Source organism: Rhizomucor pusillus, assembly GCF_041956525.1.
Source record: "Rhizomucor pusillus strain CBS 183.67 unplaced genomic scaffold VTP01scaffold_16, whole genome shotgun sequence".
Lineage (NCBI taxonomy): Eukaryota > Fungi > Mucoromycota > Mucoromycetes > Mucorales > Lichtheimiaceae > Rhizomucor > Rhizomucor pusillus.
In genome coordinates, this window is record NW_027192158.1 from 329,976 (window position 1) to 348,416 (window position 18,441).

At 46.7% G+C, this 18,441-nt stretch overlaps 10 protein-coding genes across 10 annotated transcripts; 8 read left to right on the forward strand and 2 right to left on the reverse strand.

Annotated features, from left to right (window-relative positions):
* Nucleotides 1-179: 179 nt before the first annotated feature.
* VTP01DRAFT_3373 (uncharacterized protein) lies at nt 180-3,139 on the forward strand (the record flags this gene model as incomplete). Its single annotated transcript, XM_069381937.1, has 5 exons — nt 180-383; nt 444-499; nt 562-1,098; nt 1,159-1,919; nt 1,977-3,139. 5 exons carry the CDS (start codon nt 180-182, stop codon nt 3,137-3,139), a joined length of 2,721 nt encoding a protein of 906 aa, XP_069236531.1.
* Nucleotides 3,140-3,796: 657 nt separating this feature from the next.
* VTP01DRAFT_3374 (uncharacterized protein) lies at nt 3,797-4,148 on the reverse strand (the record flags this gene model as incomplete). The annotated part of the gene is made up of 2 exons (XM_069381938.1): nt 3,797-4,072; nt 4,137-4,148. 2 exons carry the CDS (start codon nt 4,146-4,148, stop codon nt 3,797-3,799), a joined length of 288 nt encoding a protein of 95 aa, XP_069236532.1.
* A 1,652-nt stretch (nt 4,149-5,800) lies between these two features.
* VTP01DRAFT_3375 (uncharacterized protein) lies at nt 5,801-8,297 on the forward strand (the record flags this gene model as incomplete). Its single annotated transcript, XM_069381939.1, has 7 exons — nt 5,801-5,957; nt 6,020-6,248; nt 6,318-6,840; nt 6,909-7,164; nt 7,225-7,486; nt 7,549-7,661; nt 7,720-8,297. 7 exons carry the CDS (start codon nt 5,801-5,803, stop codon nt 8,295-8,297), a joined length of 2,118 nt encoding a protein of 705 aa, XP_069236533.1.
* Nucleotides 8,298-9,266: 969 nt separating this feature from the next.
* VTP01DRAFT_3376 (uncharacterized protein) lies at nt 9,267-9,597 on the forward strand (the record flags this gene model as incomplete). Its single annotated transcript, XM_069381940.1, has 2 exons — nt 9,267-9,317; nt 9,388-9,597. The coding sequence occupies 2 exons, from the start codon at nt 9,267-9,269 to the stop codon at nt 9,595-9,597; spliced, it is 261 nt and encodes an 86-aa protein (XP_069236534.1).
* A 600-nt stretch (nt 9,598-10,197) lies between these two features.
* Nucleotides 10,198-10,931, reverse strand: VTP01DRAFT_3377 (uncharacterized protein; the record flags this gene model as incomplete). Its single annotated transcript, XM_069381941.1, has 4 exons — nt 10,198-10,442; nt 10,510-10,581; nt 10,646-10,810; nt 10,877-10,931. 4 exons carry the CDS (start codon nt 10,929-10,931, stop codon nt 10,198-10,200), a joined length of 537 nt encoding a protein of 178 aa, XP_069236535.1.
* Nucleotides 10,932-12,192: 1,261 nt separating this feature from the next.
* VTP01DRAFT_3378 (uncharacterized protein) lies at nt 12,193-12,840 on the forward strand (the record flags this gene model as incomplete). The annotated part of the gene is made up of 1 exon (XM_069381942.1): nt 12,193-12,840. The coding sequence occupies one exon, from the start codon at nt 12,193-12,195 to the stop codon at nt 12,838-12,840; it is 648 nt and encodes a 215-aa protein (XP_069236536.1).
* Nucleotides 12,841-13,083: 243 nt separating this feature from the next.
* On the forward strand, nt 13,084-15,335 carry VTP01DRAFT_3379 (uncharacterized protein; the record flags this gene model as incomplete). The annotated part of the gene is made up of 6 exons (XM_069381943.1): nt 13,084-13,225; nt 13,304-13,509; nt 13,592-13,676; nt 13,771-14,090; nt 14,203-14,690; nt 14,750-15,335. The coding sequence occupies 6 exons, from the start codon at nt 13,084-13,086 to the stop codon at nt 15,333-15,335; spliced, it is 1,827 nt and encodes a 608-aa protein (XP_069236537.1).
* A 417-nt stretch (nt 15,336-15,752) lies between these two features.
* On the forward strand, nt 15,753-16,417 carry VTP01DRAFT_3380 (uncharacterized protein; the record flags this gene model as incomplete). The annotated part of the gene is made up of 2 exons (XM_069381945.1): nt 15,753-16,264; nt 16,348-16,417. The coding sequence occupies 2 exons, from the start codon at nt 15,753-15,755 to the stop codon at nt 16,415-16,417; spliced, it is 582 nt and encodes a 193-aa protein (XP_069236538.1).
* A 194-nt stretch (nt 16,418-16,611) lies between these two features.
* VTP01DRAFT_3381 (uncharacterized protein) lies at nt 16,612-17,091 on the forward strand (the record flags this gene model as incomplete). Its single annotated transcript, XM_069381946.1, has 2 exons — nt 16,612-16,642; nt 16,754-17,091. 2 exons carry the CDS (start codon nt 16,612-16,614, stop codon nt 17,089-17,091), a joined length of 369 nt encoding a protein of 122 aa, XP_069236539.1.
* A 682-nt stretch (nt 17,092-17,773) lies between these two features.
* On the forward strand, nt 17,774-18,046 carry VTP01DRAFT_3382 (uncharacterized protein; the record flags this gene model as incomplete). The annotated part of the gene is made up of 1 exon (XM_069381947.1): nt 17,774-18,046. One exon carries the CDS (start codon nt 17,774-17,776, stop codon nt 18,044-18,046), a length of 273 nt encoding a protein of 90 aa, XP_069236540.1.
* Nucleotides 18,047-18,441: the final 395 nt, after the last annotated feature.

Below are 18,441 nucleotides of genomic sequence, written 5' to 3' on the forward strand. Positions count from 1 at the left end.
GTGGCGACGGTAGCGGCGGCGGCGGCGCTTCTTCGTTGTGTCACCTTCAACGTAGCTCCGAATACCATTTGTTTTTTCTTCGGACACACAAAAATGTCGTCGCTGCTTCGGCAAACTTTCAGGCTTTTCCCTTTTGTTCCTTTCACGGTCCCTTGCAGCAGCATCCCCGCTCAATGTAAATGAGTAAATTGTCATATCCTCAAAGTCAAGAACATCAGCAACCGAATACATTCTCCACCACCAGTCACTCGACGACCACTCCCGCACCTCTGCCGCCTATCCCTCTCAAACGAACTCGGGCTAAACGAAGCTGCGACTTTTGCAGAAAACGCAAATCTCGATGCGACGCTGACACTTCGGTCCCATGCTCGAATTGTCGTGCAGTATGTTTATATATCTCCAACGAAATTTCGAGTTTCTTTTTTTCTCACCATATTCTGCAGTGGGGATACAATTGCGAGTTTCAGACTGTGCGTAAAAAAAGAGGACCGCCTAGTGTGTAAGTTTTATATACTCAGTCCCGCTTTCTAAATTTCTACGGAATTGAAACATGTATGACAGATACGTAGATAACCTAGAGAAAAGATGTCGCAAAATGGAACGCCTGCTTGTCTCACTTACGAAAATGAGCATCAAAGAGCTTGAACGCCACGATTTCCAGTACGATTACGAGTCATCTGGGGTATCGCCTATCGTTTCGGACTCGTCGTCAGAGGAAGAGGATGAAGAGGACGACTTTGATCCGGATATGGATATTGAAGAGCGACTGTCGAATCTGGATATTAAGGACTATGATTCGATCAAATACACGGGCCACTCGGCTGGTCTCCAGTTTCTCGACCACAACGTGTTTAAATCACAGCCCTACGTCCGGTGGCCTGGCAGAGACGACGTTGTACTGCGGATGATGGGTCAGGATGAAGTAATGATCGTACGCACCGACAAGGGCTCGAACAAAAGTTCAGATACCCGGCTGGACGTGGGCATCTCCATGCGGTCAACCATTTTTGATAACAATAGCCATCCTCTCGCGTACAATACATCTACTAACACTAAAAGACGGCTATCCAAACAATTGTCGGACAAAATGATTGAAATGTAAGAAGAAAATTTGCCGCGATTGTATGACACAACTCTAATTACGATGTTGTGTGATAGGTATTTTACACATATACATCCATTCCTGCCATTCATCAACAAGCAAGCCTTTCTGGCTCGATACCGATCCTCGCAAGGTCCTCCCTCCATACTTGTTGATGCCCTGCTAGCTCTTTCGCTCAGATTCAGCTCTCAGCACTTTCCGAACCTGGCAAAAGATGCAAAGGAGCACGCGGAAGATCTATTTAGGAAAGTCATGAAGCGTCTTCGTGATTCCCACCGTTCTCGCCTCAGTCACGTCCAGGCCGCGCTCCTCGTGACCTTGTGTTTAGATATGGATGACGGCGATGTCGAGTCCCTGCAGTGGTGTACCCTCGGCACAGCCATTCGCATGGCTCAGGATTTGGGTTTGCACCGTGCATGCGATCATTGGAACCTGCCACCGTCCGAAAAGGAGACGCGACACCGTGTGTACTATACACTCTACATCCTCGATCGATGGATTGGTGCTCGAGCAGGAAAACCACTGACCATACTGGATCGTGATTTTGATACAACAATGCCTTCACCCTACGAGGTTCTCGATTCGGATAATGCTAATTCACGCCCAGTTTACCGCCCGTTTGTACTTTTGATCCGCTTGTCTGAAATCCTCGGCCGAGTCCTCAAGGCCTTGTATGCACCCAACTCGAAACGCTCAAACTCCAACGCTGGGCTCGATGATCCGACCATTCTAGCTGTCATTGACAGGAGACTCAGGAACTGGAAGTCCACGTTAGACGAAGCTCAAGATGGCTACCACATTCCACCTGCTCAGAAAGGTCTGATCTTTATAAAATGTAAATTTGTAACCATCATTAACCATTTTCTACAAATAGAAAACCTTCAAGTGTTCCACGATATTGTCCTACTTTTACTTCACAGGCCATTTTTGCAAGCATCATCCCAGCAGTTTCCAGAACTGGAAACCATCTCCGCCGAGTCTCGACGTGTGTGCACAGAAGCAGCATCTGATATATCTAACATCCTGTGCAACAAACGTCCGGACCCAGCCGATGCTGACACATACTTTTCACTCTGCTTACCTACTTGGCATGTCTATGCCATGTTCCAATCATCGCTCGTCCATCTCTCAAACGCATTGCATGACCGCAACTCGGAGCAGAAGCTTCAAACGCTTCAACGTTCAGTCGCATCCATAGAGTCGCACAAGTATCTGTGCTCAGCAATGCAGGCCATTGAAATTCTTAAAATGCTCATGACCGTAAATGGTCTTCCGCTTGCCGACGCAGTAGGTGATGCTGATACAAGACCTTCCTTGTCGACACCGTTGCCCACCTACCACCATTATCATCATCCTCAACAGCAGCAACAGCAGCAACAGCCTGAGGGCGGTGGCTCATTCTCGTCGATAGAGAAACCGCCAGCAAACGACGATGCAATGTTGCCAGTCAAGGAAGAGTCATTGGTGCAACCTATTTCGCTAGAAGAAGAATATCCGAAGTCTAATCATCTCTTTGAACGCATGATCAACTGCAGCGTTGTTGGCGGTATAACTCCGGACATTCGCCGAGAAGTCGAATCAGTCATATCTCAGCAGCCTGTAAACTGCTTCTTGCCACAACCCGAGACGGCACAGATATCCATGAATTACAACTTTTATCAACAGCAGCTGCGGAATCCTGCTGCCGCTCTTGGCGATCCAGCTATTGCAGCGCATCATCCTTCAACGTATCCGTTCGATTCCAATAACAACAATAATGACTCGTCTTTTCTCTACCATCAAGCTTCCCTCCCCTTCACTACCTCATCCTCTTCCTCTTCCTCTGTACTCGCACCTGATCCGTACATTGCCATGTCACAACAGCAACCCTTCACAACCGCTCCGCCACACCACCTCCCACCACCATCACCACTTCTGCCAGAGGATACTGCTCCTCCTCCGTTTATAGCTCCGGCCATGAAAGCTCATCAGCAACTGGGATGGAATGATTGGGATGCATATTTTGACCACAGTTCACTTCAACCAAACGCTCACTAGCATTTAATTTTTTCACCATTCATTTTTGTTGCGTCTAAAGAAAGACGTTTGCACGTAGTAGTCCTTGCGTTTAGCATAAAAAAAGGGAAAAGATTTATCACTTTAATGTTTTTCATCTTTCTCTAAACAATCCGAATTAAGTTCAATCTTGGGGTGACTGGCCAATGGGAATGTACGGATACCCAGCAGCAATGACGATAAAATCTAATAGATCCTTCCGCACCCTGTATTCGCCGTGAGTCCGCCTGGTTCTAACTAGCAGTGTATTTGCTAGTCTAATATGGTATTTATTGCCCCTATGCAACTGTCTCTCAAGCTCACGACAATTCTACCCAGCATCTATTCGAGTGCCTTCCTTCTTGGTATTCCCTTATAGATGGTTGCCTCTCATGCTTGCGCCACCGATTCATTCCTTTCTTGTAGCAGCAGCACGTTTTCTGGTTCGTGCTTATACCCGCGCGGCAAATTGAATTTACTGGTGCTAGATCACAGAAAATAGCTACATGGAAGCAAACAAATCAGACACATTTTTCACAAACTTTATATATATCAAAATGTATGTACAAATAAATGCCGAGTTGCGGGGGAAAAATGTAACAAAAAACTGGGAACGAAACCAAAACAAAAAAGAAGATGATGACTGTGGGAGATAGAGTTTTACGCACGATCTGAGGAAGGTGCTTTGGTGTGCTCGTGGGACGAAGTTGAGGGAGTTAGGAGAGAGTGTGAGTCGTCTTCATCAGTCAAATCCTCATCCATCATCATGGTCGGTGGTGGTGGAGGGGGCTGCAGCCAGAGAGCATCCAAGCGAGGCGGCGGTTTGTAGTCTGGCGACGCGTACGTGATGGATGGTAGCTGTGACTCTGGAGGCGCGGCTGCGGTCGGATCACACGCCGATCGTCGCAACGCATCGTCACCATAAACACGCTTCACCTGCAACGAAGTTAGTTTCGTTAGTTTGGCGTCAAATGTTGGGTCCATCAACTTGCCTCGTAACCATCACTGTCATCGTTCCAGCGTCGCTTGGTAGACATGCGGGAAGGTGCAAGTGATGTTGTTGATGATGATGCTAAATACCCTCTTCATTGTTAAAAAATTTCTGCGCTGCTCCTCCCATTGTTCACCCAAAGCTGCTCTCGAGCCACCACTTGATAATTCAGACTCCCCCTTACCAGGTTGGTTGCCAAATTCAAATGCCATTTTTCTTTTTGATGGAAAGAGAGAGAGAACACACACGGAAAAAACAAAAAAAGAGAATTAAGGGTGCTGAGATGCTTCTGGCTGGCTGGCTGGATGGGCGGGTTGGTTTGTTCCCAAAACGCCGCCTCGCCCTCCCCCTTTTATAGCTTTGGGTCGGCCCGAGACCTCTCGTTGTTGTGGAGTTTGAATGCGAATTGAACCATCGGCCATGCCATTTTTGAGAAGCGCTGCTACGCCCAACGGCGACTGCCATTATCGAAAATGTTGGGCGCTGCATTCTCAATCCCTTGTTTCCATACATGGAACAGGAACGAGCAGTGGTCTATCTCCCAGAGGCAAACTTGCTCCTATGCACCGAGCGAGCATTACAATGCACATTTTTGTTCATTGTTTCAGGTTTGGAACAAAAGACATATCTGAATAAACACTGCCGTTAATGGCTGCACATAACAACAAATGAAGCAGGTATACAATAACAATAGTGATCTGTACTCTTATAATCATAGACCAAAATTTTACAATGCATGCTTAATAGGCTAATTGCCTTGGTAACGACTCTAACAATGCAAAAAATTGTTGGTTGCTATGCGAATATTGTCGTCATGGATGTTGAACAGTCAAGTTTCTATATAGTTTGCTTTAAATAAGCTACGTCCAAGTTGAATGACAAACTGGTTTATGAGTGACCCGCATATTCTAACAAGAACGGTGCATGTGCCTATTATCGTTTCCAATTGACAGACAGACGGAATGGACAGCAACTTTGACCTGAATAATCATTCATTTGCAAGGTAGTCCTCACTTTCTCCGCTTCAAATGAAACATCTACAAAAAGCCATCCGGCAAAAAAATTTTCAACTCTTTTTTTTCTTCAAGGAGGTGCTTTAACTGACACGACATGCTCATCGTCGCTGTCAGTCACTCTAACCCTTCGAGATGTGAAACGCTCTATAGACAACGGATTATTACGATCTCCATCGTTTCCGGTGGAGCTTGATGAGTTCTTCGTTCACTCATGAGCAATATCAACCTTCAATGCAAACAAAAAGGAAGAAAATGAAACCATAATCGTAACCCGCCCATCACGTTTACAAAGAGAGACAGAGCATCTTAAGCAAATGTTTAGGGGCTATGTAGTTACAAAAGTGCGATTATTGTTACGGGAATAGATGCTCGGCAAAATGGAAGCTGGAAATATATGGAGTGGAAAACACGTATATAATTGAAGTGTAGCTATGCAAACGGTTTCTTTTTTCTTTTACTTGTCATCTGTTAAGAAGCATTCAAAGTGAGGGTGGGGATGTTGATGCAAGTGTACGTAGGAAAAGACAATGAGTTTTTGTGCAAACAAAAATGCCAAGATTGAGAGTTTTGGCAGCAGCTTTCCAAAAATGGGGCGGACCTGAATCCAAGCGCCCTGTTGATATAACTTGCTTCCTCTCTCTGTCTCTCTTTCGAGTAATGGCAGCCGATCACGAAGACAAGAAACCGCTGCTGGCATCCGAGGAAGAAATAGAGTCGCAGGATCTAGGCACGGTCACTGCTGCAAAACCGCCGACCGCTGCCGTGTCCGAGAATCAAGCATCAGGCGAACTGGTGACCGAAAGTTTCAGCCAAGGTACCGGGCAGTACGAGCAGCGAACTTAAGCTTAATGGGGAACTAAAGAAATTCTAACCTAGAACTCACCATTTATGACGCTGCGCAGCGAGGTGATTTCCACACAATACGAGACTTGCTCGACAGCAAAAAGGCAACACCGAACGACGTGGATGCTCAGGGTATCACGCCGCTTCACTACGCAGTGCTCGCTCCCACAGATGTCTGTATAAAGTATCTTATTGATCGAGGAGCCATCGTCGATAAACCGGCAGGCGATTTGCAAGCAACCCCGTTGCATTGGGCTGCAAGGTAAATGCGAGACCACAAAGGAAATTCATGCAACCCACCTTGTAACAATTTTTCTTATAATTCCCAAAGGAACGGACGGCTAGCTGCCGTGCATCGTTTGATCAAGGAAGGAGCAAACCCGATGCTCAAGGACTCACAGGGATTCAATGCGCTGCACCTGGCAGTGCAGGCATCCCATACACTTCTCGTTATTTACCTCGTGTATCTGGGAATGGATCTCGATGTACCGGACAACGTCGGCGGTCACACACCCTTAATGTGGGCAGCGTACCAGGGCGAACCATTGCTGGTGTCGATTTTGTTAAAGTTTGGTGCGAGCGTGAATGCGACGGACAATACACGGTTAACGCCGCTTCACTGGGCCGTTATCAAGGGAAACAAGATATGCGTACGAAAAATGCTGGAGTATGGAGCGGATGTACATGCTCGCGACACTTCGGACAAATCTGTCATGGACTATGTAAAGGAGAAAAAGTTGGAAATGATCTGGGAAAGAGCAGTGCTCGAGTTTGATGTCATGGCAGAAGGGAAGCCGGAGCAAGAAGCAAGAATCGGTAAATATCCGGGATCAAAAGGTCGTCCAATGTCAAAGGTAAAATTCTTGATACCGTTGCGGCAGTTACTAGGATGTCAATCAACTGATGCATTTCTATCCGCCAGCGCACTGTAAATAGTATCGTGTATATTTTACCGTTTATCGTGCTAGCTGCTACGCTCAAGACGTTGGCCCTATTTCCGTGGTACATGGGCTTGCCGCTAGCATTCCTTGAATTTGTCGCCATGCATGTTGGCATCACCAAATATCTAATCCCTATTCCAAGTCACGACGCATTGTGGAAGACTCCTTACTTTTCAAGTATATTCCAGGCATCTGCATGCTGGGTATTACTTACTTGGCTGTGGGTTGTCGTCCCAGGTAACGAAAAAGGTACACACAGGTGTGGGATGATGATGATACTTACAATGGCCGACATAGCAACCTCACATATGCTGTTTACAAACCTTATATTTATCTCGAGTTTCGTCACTGCAATGTATGCCTTTTTCCGTGCTGTTATGAAGGACCCTGGATTCGTTGACAACAATCAGCCTCGCGACGTCCAGAAACAAGCAGTGTTTGAGCTCATGGACGAGCAGAGATTCGATATCCGGCACTTTTGCATATCGTGCATGGCTCGCAAACCGTTGCGATCGAAGCACTGCAAAGTATGCAACCGCTGCGTTGCTCGATTTGATCAGCAAGTTATCCGTCTTCTAGATGAAAAGACAATCGATGCATGCTAACGTGCGATTATAATAGCCACTGTCCCTGGATCTTTAACTGCATCGGTGTACGCAACCATCGACCTTTCATGATTTTTCTTGTAGGCATGGTGATTGCTATTGTAACCTTTGTGGTTCTGGCAGTAGAATGTGAGTGTATATATTGCCTTTGGATTTGGATTGAAGGCAAACTGATCGTACGATGCAGATTTCGCCACGACTGCACCCATTTTTGACCAAGGACCGGACGCCACGTGTTTCCTGGGAGCTACGATCTGCGGATACTTTGTATATGACACTTGGACGTTATCGTTGGCGATATGGATCTGTCTGCAGCTTTCGTGGTCCGTGTGTCTATTGTTTGTACAATCTTATCAGATCGCAGCCGCGACAACGACAAATGAGAGCGCGAATGCTCATCGATATTCGTACATGAACGGTCAAGATAGCGGTGTGATGGCACAGCTGGCAGCAGGTCCTGGCGGACTGGTAGCTGGCAGCGACGGACCTGGCAGCAGCAATGGAGGAGGACACCATCATCATGGACATGCACATAGAAACCTTTCCAACAGCAACTTTTGCCCGTGCTTGCAGTTGGTAGCTGGCGCTCGAGCCATCCACAAGGCACGGTCGCGCAGACAACAAGGCGGTGGTCCATCCAATGTATTTGATCACGGTTGCTGGGCCAACTGCGTCGAGTTCTGGTCAGACCCGAACGACAGTGCAATCAACTGGTACGAGTTGTACGATGTTCGTCAGTTACAAAAACCTACCCACGCAGTTTAATCCTCCTCGCCTCATTTTATCCACATTTCTCTTCTTTTTTTTTACGCTTGTATACCATTCTATTCAATTAAACCATCACTGTAAATTACATTGAATATCTGGTCAGATAAAATCCATCTTGATAAACGATACATATTTAGAGAATGCAATCGATTATCACGCATCGCGTTGCCAAACGTGTAGGGAGGCGGAGAAGCTGCCTAGGTGAACATCTGATTTTTTAAACTGACCGTACTACAACAACAAAATTTCATCTTTGTCACTTTATTGCTTCTATATTAAAATGGTGCCTAGAAAATTGAATGACGTTATTGACTGCAACAACGGTGACGGCAAAACTGTCTCTACTGCGGAAGTACAAGAGACCGAGTTTTCCGCACTGGCCATCATCGGTGGTGATGATGATGTTGATGATAATAATGATGCTGAAATAACACTACATGAACACTGCAACTTGGCTCAAATATCAATCATAAATGGGGAGATTATGAGTAATCCACGCTGACGGATCACGCCATGATGAGACTTCAAATTTTGTCACCGAAAAAATTTAGGAGGGGTAGGGGGGAGACACCGTATCAGATTAGCCGATGTGATTGCTGTCAGCAACAGCGCGCAGCAATATGTAGCACTAGATGAGAGACGAAACCTGTGACAAGTACGTCAATGACGATCGCCAATCCCTTAGCATTATATTTCACAAGCTTTAGCGTACCTTTCCCATTGTGATTCACACAAAAAAATGAGAGATTGCGCGGATCTCCAAGGAGACACCAAATATGGCAAGTGTTACTCATCCATCGTTGACCACCCCGACGGTATTACTCATAGTTTGCCAGGGAACGGAACGGAAACGACGAGAAAGTGGGGGGACGTGCGCGCGGGCGACATATATATATAAATAGAGCTTGCCTTGCTGCTGCGCTCAGACATCACCTCTTCTTCTCTCTCCTATTATTAACTCTAAACATGGATCTCTCCTGGTGTATTATCTGCGATCGTCACTGTACCGAAGACAACGTATGTATACATCAGTACATAACTTCTTCGAGCTTTTAGAACAATTGACTAACGACCTATTGCTGTATAGTTGTACTGCTCTGATGCCTGCCGTAACAAAGATATCAAGACCTCTTCTTTCCTTCCAACAGCAAATGAAAGCAACATCGCTACTCCTCCAGCCTCGCCTGTGCTCGACCCCTTGTCGTACGCAACCGCTCCTCGTCGCAACAAGCGCGACTCGTGGACCTTGCTGGCCACCCCTCCCAACTCTCCTCCTTACTGCTACTTGGACACTTGAAAAATCGTTGATGATACAAGAAGGCTGGATTCCTAACATCGACTTTATCATCATGGGGCTGTCAAAAGTTGCTACCCATTATCATCATCACCCATCTCTTCTGATGAGTCTTGCATACAACGCGCTGTATCAAGATAACGATCGCCATCGCACGACGACTTCACCAACATTACTTGCGTACCTATTATTCCGCAAACGCAAACGTAAAAAAAACCACCGAAAGTTCTATGCTGTTGAACAATAACGTGATTTCCATCTGCCCAAAAAAGTTCTCAATAAATTATCTACAATGTTCTTGATTCAATAGATATACACGTGAATGAAGCGAATGCATGTTGTAAAACAATGTCCAAGATATAGCCGTTGCCACAGTGATTGGCAAGTGTAACGCATACTGGTGAACTCATCAGATCAGAGTTTCAAACAAGCAAATGGTAACAACAACAGCAGCAACAGCAACAGCAACAAATAACGTGCGTATATGTGCTTTTTCTTCTTTTTTTTGGATGTGCGTATGTGTGCATGTGCCTATGCTTGCGCGCATATGTATTGAGAGAAAAAAAGGTTCATGCACAGACAAACAAAAAGGTTTTACTGAATTTAAGCAGACTTTTCAGCTTCAGGCTTCTTTTCTTCGGAAGCAGCAGCAGCGGGTTCTTCCTTCTTTTCCTCGCCCTCCTTCTTGTCCTCAACCTCGGCCTTGTCGAAACTCTCGACCAAGTCGGGGATCTCGTCGTCGTCATCGTTGCCGGCACCGGCAGCGCCCTGGGCAGAGGTGTAAGCTTCAGCAAGCTTGCGCAAGCTGGCGAGGGAGTCAGGGCCCAATTGGCTCAAGATACCGGGAACTATATATAAATCCCAGTTAGTTATCCAGTAAGCGAGTACAAATATATATGCCGCATCGAACGTTACCCAATTCAGTGAGCTCCTTCTCGACAGAGCGGCCGTGAATGGCAAAGGTGTTGGCGTTGACAGCAGCCTGGACTGTTGAAAATGCATATTTAGCGCTACAGCTGCTTCTTTTACAAAAAAAAATAATACAACGTACCACGGGGAACAGCAAAGTGGATGACCTTGCCGTCTTCCTTGAACATGTTGACTTCCTCAATACCGCCAAGGGGCTGGACACCCAACTTTTGCAAAGCAGCTTGGAGTTTGCGGTCGTCACCACCAACGGACTTGGTGACCTTCTTGACCTTACGACGGGGAGTACCTGAATTTGGCCGGAAATGTCAACATTCACGCTCCTTCATTCATTCATTGCTTTAAAATGTATTACCCTTGCCACCAATGCGGACTTGGCTCTGGAGCTTAGAAAACTTGTCGCTGTTCATTGTGTAAATGTGTGTCTGAAGAAAAGAGGAGAGAATGTGGGTAAGCAACTTTCGTTCATTCGCGTTCTCGAGTCGAGAATATAAGCCACATATAGCCCGTGCCCGTTTTAATCGTTCATCGACGCAATGGCGGGAGGGACGGGTTGGCAAGTTGCAGCTTTTTTCCGTGCTCGACGTGTGGCAGTTGTGTGCGTGTCTTGTTGGGTTGTCTACTCTACCTTTCTGGCTAAACAGGCGCTGAGCGAAAGAGAGAAGGAGATTTGGTGCGTTTGGGTCACTAGACCCTAAAAATTTTTCTCCAGGTCCGCACCTACCTGCTTGCGACGAAAAGCCTAGAGCTACAGAGGGAAGGGAATATGCAGAGCAGTAGCAGTAGCAGCATCGTAATCCAAACCGTATATTATATTTACATACATTCATTTGCTTGCTTGGAGCTGGCGCACTTGTAAAAATGAGAACGAAAAAGAATGTTAAAATACAAGATTCTTTCATTTCATCAGCATGGAACGCCAATATGCAAATATATCCCCGGAAAGATCCAAACAGAGTTTTACATGCTCGAGAAGGCAGGACGGTGTGTACCAGGTTATTGGATAGAGTGAGACAGAGAGAACTTGGAGTAACCGGGTACGCTGCATCTCGAATGTATCGTGCAGTGATCCGCAAACCTGAGAACGGGTCTTGGCAGGGGTTACCAACGGCCAAGAACATATTCATCCTTTCAAGAGTGTAATGCTACAGGCATGTTAGAGATGGATGCGGACCTACACAACTTTCAGGTGCTCGCACACTCTTTTTTCAAGGCTGTGTGCACGACGAACATTAGTAGAACGGCGGTGGATAAAGTGTATGCAACCAGAACAATAGGTAGTAGTAATGGTAGCAGGAGTGAGGGGGAATCCGATCGACTGGATCGGTCCAAGAATGTACGGTGACATTCTATGCAGCAGATATATCTAGACGTACTGCAATAAAGAAGAATGGCGTGAAGGTGGCTCGCGCCCCATGCGCCGTCATGTGCTTGCTTTTGACGTTCACGTTTGTGCGCACAATACATCATCGTCATTTAACGTGATGATAAATATTGAGCAAAAAAGGCACTCACGAGACTCAATGTGTAAATGCCAGCTTGAGACCGGATGTCAAGAAAAAGATATATTGTCAGGGGCTTAGGGACAAGGGTTTTCGTTCGGCATGAAAATGTTGTTAGAGATATATAAGAATCAAGATTTATTATCTTTTTTTTGTTTTATCAGCAGCCATGAATGTGCCGTTGGAGATTATTTACAGAATATTCACGTACCTTGATCTGCCTGATCTGCGTAAACTGCTGCGGGACCAGGTACTTGCAAATTTCAGCAGTTATGCAGTGCGACAGAGAGCGAAATCCCAGGCCTGGGAGGTGGCCGTGCTGACACCAGCAGCGTACGCTGCAGCCTTGTGTCATGGCAATGCAAACGCGCTAGCTTTGGCGAGGCTGCGGTGCGTTGGCTGCGATGGTTATGGACGACTGTGCTTTGAACCAGTGACGCCCGACGAGTTTCGTGACATGTGTGATCAGCTGCCGGAGACACTAAAGTTGTGCTGGACGCGACGCCTGACTGCCGCTGCGAGCGATGATGATGAACAGCAGCAGGGAATACGGATAATGGACTGGTCCCAAGGCGATCACTTGGTGGAGCAAGGAGGGGTGCAGATACGTTATCGATGCAAGACAAGAACGGAACAAATTGATAGCAGCAGCAGCAGCAGCGAGGCTTGCCGGATGTGCGGAGGCATAATAGTAGCAAGAAGAAGAAATAATAGATCAGCAGCACCAGCGGATTGTTGCGATGGATCCGCGGCAGCTGTGCAGGTAGCCATTAATCGAGTGTCGGTAACGTTTAAGTGGATGGATCGTCAATTGTGAATACACATGGGACGCAGTATGACTCGACTAAATGCAGCGAGCTCATTTGCTGGAGTTTTGGACAGCACACATGCGCAGGACCGGAGTTGCATCGAAAAGCATATGAAATCTTCCTCTCTTCCCTGATTTTGTGTGATCAAAGTATATTTCTAAAGTATAAAAACCCATTTAAATATGCTTCGTCGCCGCACAATTCCTCTCTCGTTTCTCTTCTCCCGGTGTAAATTTTACAGTACGCGCGCAATGCCTATCCTCGACCACCAGCAACCTGCCACTATCTTTGCCAACAACAACGGCCACGCTGCAAAGACTTCTGTTATCAATAAGAACAGCAGCTTGAGCCCTGCTGTCAAAACACTTGCTACTTCTCCATACTACAATCAAGGTAATTTACAAAGCTGCTGCTTATTCTTTTATTCATTTATCGCATTTATTGCTAACGGGGGAGCATGAAACGATGCAGGCACAGCGATGCCTTTGGATGTACGTGCACGCCTGGGTCTCCGCGGCTACGGCCCTGCAGGCGTTGAGGGGCTTGATCTGCAAAAGGAGCGAGCTTTGAACGTGCTTAGATCGAAGCACACGACGCTCGACAAGTATATTTTCATGGCTCAGCTTCGGAACAGCAACATTCGTCTATTCTACAAGCTGGTCTGCGACGAGTTGGAGGTATAATTTTGACACTCAGGAGGATTAAGGTTCTAGGCACGGATCGTTTCCCACAATAATGCTCACACTACTTATTTTTAAGGAAATTGCTCCGATTATTTATACCCCAACTGTCGGTGAAGCATGTCTCGAGTACTCGAATATCTACCCATTCTTGGGACAGCCAGGTAGGTACAAACACTCGCAAACTCAAAATGCAGAAATACCCCCCACCTCTTCCGAAACAGCTGACGACTCTCTCCCAACAACCCCAATATGTAGGATCACCCGACGGCTTGTACATTACCATAAACGATCTACCCCACGTCAAGGATATCATCCGGAACTATGGCCGCGCCGGCGAGGACTTTGAGCCTGCTATCACCGTCATCTCAGACGGCTCCCGTATCCTCGGCTTGGGCGACTTGGGTATGAACGGCATCGGCATTCCCATCGGAAAGCTTCAACTTTATGTTGGCGCTGCCGGCATCGATCCTCGCAAGACTCTGCCCATCATCCTCGACTTTGGCACAAACAATGAACGATACCTCAGCGATCCACTCTACCTCGGCTTGCGCCAGAAACGCCCAGATGACGCCGAGGTATGTAAATATAAACAACGTGCCTGCCTGCCTTTCTCCTCCCTTCCCCCAATCCCCCATCACGAACAAAAAATGAGCAGTATGCTAACCAACCGGTGATATCCATATATAGTTCTACGCCGCGGTCGACCAGGTGATGCAAGCATTGTATGAAGTTTATCCTGACATTCTAGTCCAGTTTGAAGACTTTTCTTCAGAACACGCATTCGGCTTGCTGGAAAAGTATCAAAACAAGACATTCTGTTTCAACGATGACATCCAAGGCACCGGCTCAGTTATCCTTGCCGGTTTCATGAACGCCGTGCGTGTAGCCCAGGAGAAGGTCGGCCTTAACCCTCGCGACCACCGCATTGTCTTTTTTGGTGCTGGTTCCTCGGCAATCGGCGTTGCGAAGCAAATTCTGACTTACTTTATGCGCGAGCACGGCCTGTCGGAGCAAGAGGCCAAGAACCTCTTCTACCTCGTCGACAGCAAGGGTCTCGTCACTCTCGACAGAGGCGACAAGCTTGCCCAGCATAAGGTTTACTTTGCTCGCTCCGACAATAACCAAGCTCAATTCAAAACGTTGTGTGACGTGATCGACTATGCTAAACCTACCGCGTAAGTCTTACTCATTAAGGTTTTCTCCACCCCACGGTTGCTAACAAGGTTTTTTAAAGTTTGATTGGCCTGTCCGCCGTACACCAAGCATTCACCAAGGAAGCTATCGAGAAGATGGCAGCCAACAATGCTCTGCCAATCATTTTCCCTCTGTCAAACCCAATGACAAATGCAGAGTGCACGTTTGAGCAAGCGATCCGTTACACAGACAACCGCGTTCTTTTTGCTTCAGGCACAGCCTTCCCGCCGTTCGAGCTGCCGGACGGCCAACTCAAGTATGCTGGTCAGGGTAACAACATGTACATTTTCCCCGGTCTCGGCCTAGGCGCTATCCTCGCCAAGGCTGCACACGTTTCTGATAGCATGGTCTACGAAGCTGCAAAGGGTCTCTCTGCATCCTTGCTGCTGGAGGAAATCCAACGCGCTGACTTGTATCCTTCGCTGAAGCGTATTCGTGAAGTATCTGCCCAGGTCGCCGTCGCTGTCTGCAAGCAAGCTATCCAGGAGAACCTTGCTCGCGAACCAGAGCTCAAGCGACTTGCCGATTCTTACTCTGGCCAGCAGTTTGATCAGGCCCTTCTGGACTTTGTCGCTGCTCGCATGTGGGATCCTAACCAGCCTCACCACTTTGAATTCAACTTGTAAAGTGAAACCGGTGATATCTCCCCCTCAAACTTCCTTCTCTCGACCCGTTTGTATCCTTCCTCCTATTTTACCCTTTCTTTTCTTTTCTCGTTTGCAACAAAAAATAAGAAAATTACGCATGCATGTTTCCCCCTTTATATCCTTTTTCTTGTTCGCATTTTGCAAATCACATTATTAAAAATTTACCCTTGACACATTACATTTAGCTGTCTTTTGAAAACAATGCATCAGGGTAGAAAAATGTCAAATGACGTTTGCAAGCATTGACAAGTGTTTGGAACGCAACTAATGCTATGCCGTTGATGAACAAGATATAAAGAAGCTGTTTAAATGAAAAACGCAACCAGGTGGATTGCAATAATAAAAAAGAAAAGACGTGAGATCACAAATAACAAAAAGGATAGCACTCTCTTATTTATGCAACATCAAAACATCACTCGAACAACTTTTGACAAGAAACTAGTAAGCTTTTTGTTTACTACGCTGCTGATCAGCAATGTATTGTTCTTTCCCGGCAATGCGCTTGCTCGCTGTGACAACGACGAAGACGATTATCACCACGGGAATGGCAAGGACATAGTGATCATAAGCGGCATAAACGGCACGTATGTGAATGGCAGCCTAGTCGGCATTAGCAGCAGCAGCAACAACAGCGCTGGTGTTTCCGGTACTGGTCGGCCTCTCGCCACCGGCACCACCAGCATCAGCCCCATCTTGCAAGGTCCCGAAGGACCGGAACCCTTGCCTTCTATGCACCCTTATCCCTCCTCCTCCTTCCAAAGCAGCACCAGTAGCAGCTTTTCAATGCAAGTACCCTCAACGACCGTAACAAGGACGTCCACAAGCATACTCCCGGCAAGCTCTACCGCTGACTCGCCATTGCCGGAACCAGCGAACAACCCTGAGCTCGACCAAGGAGTTGCCTCGAGGTATGTAACAAGCCATGCAATTGATCGCAGGGTGTGCTTTGTATTAACTAGGTCGATTTTTATTGAAAAATTGTGCTGACCAGCTTCTACGGCGCTGCTGGCTCCTTTGTCACCTTCGTCACCGGCTTGTTTACGTTACTGCAGTATCTTTAAAGGCGTATTATTATTTAGTACTAGAACTACGATATATTATACATATAATAAGGGATCTGAAACATGAGCAAATGCATGGGTCAAAGCATCGATCTTGGCATTTGTCCCAGTGCTTTGCATTCCCTGGTTTTCCCCGTTAAATCTACTACTTACTGTAACTTTTTTACCACTGCCGTTGCTATTAATACATCAAGATGGCACAATACAACAGCGATAAAACCTACGGTAAATTATTGTTAGAGCCGGATGCGTGGATATGTCTCCTCACGCAACCGAGGCACACATTCTCTGACTGTCGATCAAGGCTTGTGTGCTAAACTGAAAAGTGGTATATAGGAGGAGCGAACAGTAACTATGCGGCTCCACCTCCACCTCCTCCAGCGTATAAGCAGCAAGAAGGAGGAGGGTATCCACCACCTCCCGGGCAGCAGTATTACACCCCACCTCCACAGCAGCCGCAGGCTATGGGCCCACCACCGAGCGACCGCCCAGCACGTCGAAACCCTATGATCAGCTACTACGCTCCTCCCAACAACCGCTCGCTGGCCTGGAAACGGCGCTCGTGTTCTATCATTTGCTGCTGTATCATTATCGGCCTTATTGTCGGATTGGCCGCGGGACTCACGCGTCGAAGTTACTACTACAACACCGGATACGGTCGTGGATACTATTAATCTACAACACTGCTACGTAATAAAATCAATAAAGAGAAGAAAAATGGTTGCACCACGCGGGTGACGTCAATTGCGACCGAGTTTGTGTCACGACGAATGATGATAAATGACCCTGACAGAACCCTGCTGTGGAAAATATCTGCATCCAGCTGCTGCTGGCGTGCGGGGATCAAATTTTTAGGGGGGTGGGGGGCGAAGAAAAAAGAAAATAGAAAAAAACGTGGCTTTCTTCATGAACACGCATATACTGCAGTGCAAGTGATCAAGAAATTTCAAGGAGATCCTGCCTGCTTCTTCTACCATGATCGTTGGACGGTGGGACATTGAAGGAGGATGGTTTGGGGGTTTTGGCTCCTCACTATTCTCGGTGTCTGTGTATAGAGATATCTTTGGAACATCCGCGCGCTCGTAGGTACGCCAAAGGAGGAGGTTCGGAGGTTGGTTGGGGGTTCGTTAAAGGGGTAACTAGCCCAGTAGAGCAGCACACACAGACAATAAGGATGTTGTGTATGTCCTGTAAATGTAAACAGGTCCTGCGTACACTTATATAAATGCATGATCTCCACGCGTTTGAAAAAAAATCCTTGTCCTTTTTCTTTCTTTTTTTTTTTCCTTTCTTTCTATAATCCCACTCTATACAGTTCTTTAAATATTTTCCAAATAATATACACTATACATAAAGATGCAGCTTATTCCACATTTCACTGTCAAGCGTTTGCGCCAGAACAAGACTGCACCTCTACCTAATCACAAGCAGCACGACGTTCTACTAGTTGACAGGAAACTGAAACGGCTTCTATCCTTCCACCGATCCAGCGTCGACTCGTGCCTCTCGACCTCTTCATCCATCGCATCCAGCATTTCTTCGAAAAAGTCGCTAGAACTCGAAGCGCTTATCGTCGATTATCCTACACGCACCCTCCGAGTTTCTCTTACACCTGCCTGCGCGGCCTAATCATCACCTTTCTCTCTTATTACCACTCCATCTAATGATCTTCCCGTTAATTGATCTTTTCCTCGCTCTCTTCCTCTACAGTTCCTACATACATACATACACCAGCCATTACTCTACAACCCAGTCAACGCTAATATGTGCCAAACCCGCCCCGCCTTCCTATACACATACGACGCTGGCCGATCAACTATAACCTTAACTACAATTACTATTACCGCTACTATTTTCAGATACACACTCACTCGCACACGTTCTTTTCTTCTCCTCCTCCCACTTTGGGTCGACCTTTACATATTACATTCCTTTTTGGCTTCGGTTTTATTACAAAAAAGGAACAAAAACCGCCTGCTTTTCTTTATAGTTATGGTATGCTTTTTTTTCTCATCTTTTTTTGC